Genomic DNA, 8,404 nt, shown 5'->3' with positions numbered 1-8,404 from the left:
AGGAATTATGTTATATCTACAGTGAAAGATCTGATGGACCTGATCTTGCTTGGGGGACAGGAATGATTCATTGAATTCTGTCCACCAAGAATGTGATGGAAGTGTTAATTTTGCTACTGCTGGTTGCAGGGGGAAGGTCTGTCACAGGGAGCTGTGTATGCTTCTTTTCAGACAGTTCTGTTTGCAGTTCTGGCTCACTTCTAAACTGAGGTTAGAACTTCACAGAGAGTGAAGAAACAGTTACTGGAATGCCCAGGGAGTTTCTGGAGCTGACATTTTAAAGTATTTGATAGTGGTACCGTCTGATGCAAGGACATACAGTGTGTGTACGTGTGTGTCAGTGTGTGTCTTCAGTGTGTGCTGGTGGTTAAGGCATGATTGAGTGTGATTTCTGTTTGCCAGGTTCTGAGAGAATCATGGATAATTGGCAATCCAGAGCTGGCTCTCGCTGATGAAGGGCTCATTAATTCCTTCTGCTAATTCTGTGCACGGTTGATTTTCGGTTTCTAGTCACTAGGTGGCAAAATACCACTTTTGGATTCACAAGCCCATTCTTTTAAAAATGATCCATACCCTTGCAGAGGAAGAAAATTTTTTTGCAGAGTGGGAAGCTGTAACAAGTCCAGTGTAAAATGAAAATTTGATAACATTGGTTTGTATTTTAAATTTCCAGTAATAGTAACACTCTGTTTTCTTCCCATATAATCTCAACTGTTCTTCCATTATACTTCATATATTTCTTCTCACTTGTTCATGTAGGAATGGACTTTTCTATCTCATAAATTCCAAAGTGACATTTTTAGGGACTGCCTTGTATTTATCTGATTGCCACCATAAAGGTGGCATTAGTTAATGCCAGATGCTTAAACTTACCCTGGATGCGATTAGCAAATATCTTCATTATTTATTGTGATACTGAAGGACTCCACAGATATTATCAAATTTGCTTCCTCTATTTTTAAAAACTGCAGTCAAGAACAGGATTTGGCCAAAATTGGGAGGAAAACCAAGCTTAAGACAAATCCTCATCCAGTGACTTGGCTGTGAATTTATCGAAGCTCACTGAATTCTCTCTATTTTAAGAAATGTTACTTCTGCTCTTATCTGTCCCTGTGAGCTCTTTAGGTTTGTATTATAACTGCTTACCAACATGTGTGTTGTTTTAGTGATGTGTAAACATCTCTAAATGTCAGGAATTGCACACATTTTAATGACCTGCCCTCGTGACAGCTGCCCATGTTTAATTGGGCTTTGAGAAGAGTAACAAATTCACACACACTTGTGGAATGTCAGTAACAATGCCAGTAATGATGGAAAAATAGTAAGCACTACTCTGAAAATGGTATTATGATAATGTTACATTGTTAGGAGATACCAGTTCAGTTAAAGAAAAAAAACAAAAATGAAAGGAATAAGGAGCTGCAGAAAGTTAGGGCAATGCACATATTTACGTTGAACTGATACAGACAGCAAAGTGTCTGAAATTTCACATTGGTTTCCCAAATGATGATGGGAAAGAAATATATTTAATGCTATAAAAAGAAGGCTTTTAGCTTGAGTGCCATTTTTTTTTTCATGTTGTGAGGGTGTTGAAAATTTGAAAGATTAAGCAAAATTTTATAGCAATAGCAAAATGGGAATTTTCAAAGGACTGCACAAAAATTTGCCTTTTGGGCTGTTACCAACATAGTGTGAAAGCATATGGGACAGCAGTGATTTCAACAGGCCACTGCTGTATTTTCTTGCTTGTGTTGGAGCACAAAATTCCTGTTAGAATCACAGATACCCTTAAAAACTGCTGCTCTTCTCCAGCTGGGACAGAGAGCTGTTTCAGGCCTTGATTTCTGAAAGATCATCTGCTGCCTGTGGATAGACAGGCACAAATCAAAGTCAACATCTGTGCATGGATAATCTGGAACCATTTTCCATCCTGTTACAGTGGGAGCATATGCTCTCTGCCTCTGTCGGGCAAAGCTCTGAGATAAATGGGATGGTGCAGATCTGAATAGTGATTGAGGCTGCTGAAGTTCAGGAGGAAAATCCTCTAGGTGGCAATAGGAAATGGAATTGTGGAGTTTGCTTTTCCTGCCTCTTGCTTCTATTCCAAACTTTACTTTTGCAGGGTCACGCTTTACTTCTTTCCCTGCTAGTTGAGCTGGTGGAGGGGCAGCTCTATGGAAACATTTATCTTCTCGATTTGCAGCTTCTCTATTTACTCCCATAAAAAAGCAAATTGTGGGATATTACAGGGAGTAATGATGGAAATAATTTGCTGTGCTCCAGAGCTGCATTTCCTTTTTTAACAGAAATCATTGGGTCACACTGCAGAAATTACTGGTGATGCATCCTGTGCATGGTTCACATAAGTGTTAAACTGCAGAAAAAGACATTTATTCTTAGTCATGCATATTTGCTCTGTCAGAGAAATCAGGCACTGCCCTTTGATGGTGTTCACCTCCAGCAGACTTAGCTGGGGATAGAACTTTGATGCCCTGTTTTGAGTAAGGAAGGGACACCTGTGGACTCTGGCAGTTTGGCAGCTGAAGATGGTTTTAACCACTTTAATAGTATTAGCACTCAGTGAAGTCATTGCAGTAGTAGTTTGCTGCTGGTCAGAGAATTGGTATGAAGCCTGTGCACTGCTTAAATTTTATTTAAATTCTCAGAAGAGAGTTTACATGGAACTGAAATGGTATATAAATTACATATCTGGCCATTGCATGTATGGAGTTGAATTTAGATCTACATTTCTCAAAAGCCCCTCCTTCATTTAGAACTAGTCCTTTCTCTTTCTTCTCTCTCTTCCTAGGTGCCCATACTCTGCATAAATGTGCATTATTTTGCATAGAATATATATATTTGCATAATATTACACAAGCACAGGGTCTGTTTTCCCTTAACACCCACTTCAGGCATTCAGCATTTCCATCTCATACCTAACTGTTCTGTGTGCAGCTCTATTCATTCCCCAGCCTCCCTATCCACCCACTCAGCCCTCAGCCTCAATCCCAAGTTCCCTCAGCTCGCTCCACGCACATTCACCTGTTTGTTTTACATATTCCATGAACCCCCTAATTGGAGATCCTTGTACAGCTCCATCTGTGTGATCGCCCTTCCCCTGGTCTTCTATGCACCAGAGCGAGGATGCCGGGATGTGGATGTGTGTGGGAGGTGTGGAGAAGAAGGGAGCCGAGCTAAGGAGGACCTAGTACATTATCCATGGATTTGTAGTAGGAAAAGTGTGCAAAGAGGCCTGGAAAAGGCCGTACAGGCATGGGAGTGCTGCAGGTCAGGAGATTGCTGGCCCAGGGAGAAGCTGAGGACTGGGTTTAGCCTCACTTCTGCCTTGTCTCAGGAGGCTACAGCCTCTTTGTCCTCTCCTCCCGTTCCTCCCTGCCCTAGGAACATGCTGGAGGTGGGATTGCAGTGCAGGCTCTGCCAGCTCCCTGCTCCAGGGGAGAAAAGGAGCCCCAGCCTCCTGCCTTTGGCAGTGTCATCACTGGGTGCCCTTGGGTGAATATGGAAATATGAACTCCTTACTCTCCCCTTCAGGGATTTTCCTGGCTCCCTCCCTCTCACCCCCAGTATTTTGCCCCAGTATTTACTCCCCAGCTCAAGTGCCACTGATCTTAAATAGGTTAAAACTCCCAGCACCATTCATTTTGTAATTCAGTGTTAACTCACCAGATAGAACAGAGTGTTGCTGCGTTGGTTTTAGTACATTTTAGCATTACCTGTGCATCAGTTGGTTTTGATTATTTATGGTCCTGGGGAGCTGTAGCTCTGATTTCACCTACACGGAATGCTAAATGCAAAGTGCTTTAACACTCAGGAGCTCTAATTTCCCTATCAACACGTTTGTCATCATTGAAAGGAAGAGGACATTTGGCATAAGGCGTTTTATTCCTTAATCAGTTTCAGTGACTGATGTCTAGGCAGAGTATTACTTGGGAGAAGGTTGGTATAACCATGATAATTAAGAAAAAACCCAAATAAACAAGAAACTGAGAAACAAAAAAAAACCCCAAAACCCAACCCAAACAACAAAAAAACCTCAACAAAAACAAACAAACCAACCCACCAAAAAACACACAAAACCCCACTGCACCCCCAAAAAAACCCCACAAACAAAAAAGCTTAAACTACAGGAAAACTATTAAATAGCCTAGTTTAGGGCCAGGGAGAGAAGTATTTCAGAACACAGCAAAGAAATCTAAGAGCACGTGTTTTCCAGAAACAGGAGTAATGTTTCCCCTGTGTTACTGCACAAAACATGAAAAAAATTTATGAGAGTTTTCTCCTGCAGGTACTTTCTCTGGTTTTGTTCTAACCAGATTTAAAGACCAGTCACTTAAAAAACTGGCAACAGAGGTACAGGACACACTTGAAGCACTGAAAGAATTTGTAACTAAAATTTAATTAACTGTTGGAATTACTAACTTGAACCTTGGTTCAGTAACCACAGGCAAAATTTAATTTTAAAAACACATTTTCATTTGAGGAAGGGCTGAATACTCAGAAAAAGGTGTACATAGGAAGTGTTTGTTATGTGATAGAGTTGTACTGAATATATGAGTGGACAAGGCATGTCTGAGCTGATAACGCTGAACTAGTTTGTAAAATACTTTCAGTGGACATGATAAATACCTGCTTTGCCTGAAAGGGTATTTTAACTGTATCTAAAAAGAGCTGTCAAAAAATCAAAACAAGCAGTCTTTGCTTTTGCAGGTATTGCAAGTCCTGGAAACAGCACCAAATTACTGGATTTTATATATAGAATAAAATGCCTTTGTGGTTTTTGTAAGGGATCTATGTCTTCTTCTTCTGTTGCAATTAGAATAAAAGCACAGATACGAGAAGGTACTTAGAGAAGGGTTATGCAAAACTCAGGTTTTCCACATGTGAGCCTGTTGTACTCTCTTAAGATGACAGATTCAGTTCAGGAATAGTGAAGAAAAAAAAAAAAAAAGCCTAATTCAGTGCATGGATAACTTTTTGAGTCCTGGAGATTACATTTGCCATCAATAGGTGTATTCCCTTGGAGTTATCCCTGGCACAGGGTGGGGTGTCTAGTGTGTACATGTGAGTGTGAGATTTTAAACAGTCCTGATCCTCCACTCTTGGGGATCCATTAAATCCCTGGGTCCTGGTCTGAGGGACAGAGGAGGAAACCCAACATGTATGAGCACTTAAGTTGGATCATATGGAATTTATGGAAGAAATAGGTGCATTTTCTTTGGATAGGCCTCTCTTTCAGGAGGATAGTCAGTTACTATATGTGCTTTGTATTCAGGTCCTCTCAAAAAATGCTTGTTTAGGTAATGTAGCTTTTAAATGCTTCCTGTGTGTGGGTAATAGAGAAAAAATGAGTGACAGACGATAACTTAGACTTGATTTGAAGTGTTTATTAAAACCTCCATGATTTGGAACTGTCAGGTCAGGAACTTTTATCATATGTTATAATATAAATTATTGTAGTTATAAAAAGTAGAGGGACTCCAGAGAGAGGGAACATGAAGATGTGGTGCTTAGGGACATGGTTTAGTGATGGACTTGGCAGCGCTGGGTTAATGATTGCACTTGATAATTTTAAAGGTCTTTTCCAACCAACACAATTCTATGATTCTGTGATCTGTACCTGTAACAGTCCTTTCCTTTTGGCAGGTGATTGGAAAGGATGACGTGGCTGTACCATCCCACCTGTACAAGGTGATCCTCGCCAGACGGAGCAGAATATCCTCAGAGCCTCTGGTCCTGGGCGCTTTCGTGGTACCAAATGATCCCATAGGCTTCAAACACCAGCTGACTGACTTCCAAGTCAGTATTGAAGATCTGGAAAAAATGTCAGGTTTAGTTTTCTTCCCCCAGGTGGACAAGACCAAAGACGTTAAAAATATCTGTGAGGTGGATACCTGCAAACTGATGGGCTTCAAGGAATTCACGTTGTACATCACTGCCCGCAAAGTGCAGGGCGCCCGGACACTGCGCCAGCTGGAGAAAGCCATGGCAGAGTTACAGGAGGCAGGAATTGAGCCTGATGAGTATCTCCTAAAGCTTCACAAGAAGAAGGAGGAAGAACTGGTGCAGGAAAAGCCAGTAGCAGCTAGAGAGGGGAGAGCTGGCTGAGTCCTCAGGAAGTTGTTTGGGTTTTTGGAAAGGGGAACTGAAAGCAAACAAAGACAAGGGCTCCTTGAATCATCCTTTTTTGTGAAAAACTCCGTTTTTGAGCTGTGAAAACAATAAAGAAATATTTGGAAGCTGATGGGTTTGGAATAATGCTCATTCTTGTGTTACATGATGCAAACACGTGGTTTGCTGCAGTACTTAGATATGGGAAGTGTAAATGACCCCTTTCTGGCCTGAGTAGATCACTGGACCTCCAGGAAAGGCTTTGTGCTGTTTTCCACCTGGGACGTCAAACTTAGGGTTTCTGTGGATTTCCTTCTAGGAATATCACAAAAGTAGACAGTAGACACCTTGGGAGTACAACTGGAACATGTTTAAATGGAATTCTGCCCACAAATGTCTTTCACTGCAGTGCTGTAGAAGCAATTGTACTTTGTGGAATATTTTGAAAATTAAATTAATTAAGAAGTATTTAATTTAACACTTTTATTAGAGACCTGTAAGACATAATCTGAACCCCTTATGGTCTTCCCTTAGTTATACTAACCAAAACCTCTCTTCATCTTGTGTGCTTTGGATATTTTGGCATGTCAGGATGATGCCTAGGTTTTAGCTTTTATATTTTCCTGATTCTGTACTGCTTAGAGTGTAACTCTGAGGTTTCTTGTAGCTTGCTAATTTCTGCACTCTTGTGCTAGGTGGACATAACAAAGCCTCTCTGGGCCTGCTCTCCAAGGTCACCCAGACTGTCCTAGGCCCAAAAGTATTATCCAAAGAGCTTCTAAGAGCGGCAAGCAGAGGGGAAATTACATCACTGAACTGAAGCTTTACTTGGAGAATTAACCCTGGTATGCAAATGAACCAAACCTATAAAGGTGTGAAGAACTCGTGACCTGCCATCCATCTCGGGGTCCATTTTTGGCAGTAGCCTGTGGCTCCCAGGGTGTACCCTTGAAGGCTTTTCAAATAAATACTTACTTTATTATTTTACTCCCGTCCAGTGTCTGTGTCTAGGAGGCCTCTTGACATCAAGGAGCTGTCAGCTGTTGTCATTTGCAGCAAACTTACTGCATTCATGTATAATTCTGCAAATTTTTTTGTAAAAAAACCCTAACAGAACTGAAGTTTACACAAGTGACTACCAGTGTAGGTTGTGTTTTCATAAATTAATGTAAGCTTAATATTTAATTTTCACCACTAAGTTTGGATAAACATGTTTTCTTGTATATTGTTTGATTTGAGAGGTGAGCACTGCTTTCTTCTTGGTTGTGGTAGTCACTGGCTTTTTTCCCCAACATCTGCCTTTGAACTATAAATTGTGCAACAAAACTTTTATATTGACTGAAAATGCATTTCCAGTTCTTTTTCAGTGGCAACTGATGTTTCTCAGATTTGCATCTTATTGGAAGATTAAATGAAATTTTTTTTCATTAGTTTCGTACTTTATTTGTGCAACCTACTGTGATTTGTATCCTCTGACATCTTATATCTGGAAAGAAAGAGTAAAATCTGGAAATATGTAGAGTTTTTTTTGAAGGTGAGAATTGATAGACATTTGGAGTTTGTGCCATAAACACCTTCAGTAGTTTTCACATGAAAGAAGGGTCATGTAGTGCCTGGCTGAATGGGGCTGTTTTCATTGGGGATGAATCAGGAGCATTATTTGGATGCTGTGAATCATCAGCTGGGGGTTCTAAGAACTGTAGTTTCCTTCATCTCTGCTCAGTTGCAGTATCCCAAAGCAGATCACTTCATAAAACAAGCCATGGTTCCCATGACACTTTCCTGTTTGCCAAGAACATGTACACAAAATCCAGACATTTAAATCCGGAGAATTGTCACTAGCTAAGGCCATCATAAAAGCCTACTGCTCACATGAATTAGAGAGAAATTGGGTGAAATCCTGACAAAATGTTTGCTCATTTTGATTTGTGGTTGTAAATCCTGTCAGGTGTAACAAAAACAGTAAATTGCAGTACAAGAAGCCACATTTCCCTTTGCAGGGAGATTGTCAGGGGGTGTTGCATGGAATAAGAAGTTGCCAGATGCTTCACATGCCTCTTGGTGGTCCAGTGTGCTTTGTTGGAGTCCGAGCAGCCTTTGGGTACTGCCTTGGTGTGACCCTTTGGAAAAGGTACCAGTTCATTGCCCTTTGCATTTTCTTTCTTCTACCCCATTATTTGAATTATTTGCATTTTTAAATTCAGCCTTCCACCTTCCTTTTCATCCTTTCAGCTGAGAGGTTACACATCTCTCCTGCGATGCTCACACACCCAGA

At 40.8% G+C, this 8,404-nt stretch overlaps 1 protein-coding gene across 1 annotated transcript in view; it reads left to right on the top strand.

Moving 5' to 3' along the window:
* Positions 1–7,556, top strand: part of EXOG (endo/exonuclease (5'-3'), endonuclease G-like) — a 19,086-nt gene extending 11,530 nt beyond the window's left edge. Inside the window, exon 6 of the mRNA XM_017746793.1 lies at positions 5,665–7,556. Within this exon, the coding sequence (XP_017602282.1) occupies positions 5,665–6,126 (462 nt within the window). The 3' untranslated portion in view covers positions 6,127–7,556. The remainder of the gene's footprint in view (positions 1–5,664) is intronic.
* The last annotated feature ends 848 nt before the right edge of the window (positions 7,557–8,404 follow it).

The sequence above is a fragment of the Corvus brachyrhynchos genome, unplaced genomic scaffold (genome assembly GCF_000691975.1).
Source record: "Corvus brachyrhynchos isolate BGI_N302 unplaced genomic scaffold, ASM69197v1 scaffold18, whole genome shotgun sequence".
NCBI classification, from domain to species: domain Eukaryota; kingdom Metazoa; phylum Chordata; class Aves; order Passeriformes; family Corvidae; genus Corvus; species Corvus brachyrhynchos.
Note: the sequence above shows the minus strand (reverse complement) of the source record. Positions and strands in the feature narration are given on the sequence as shown.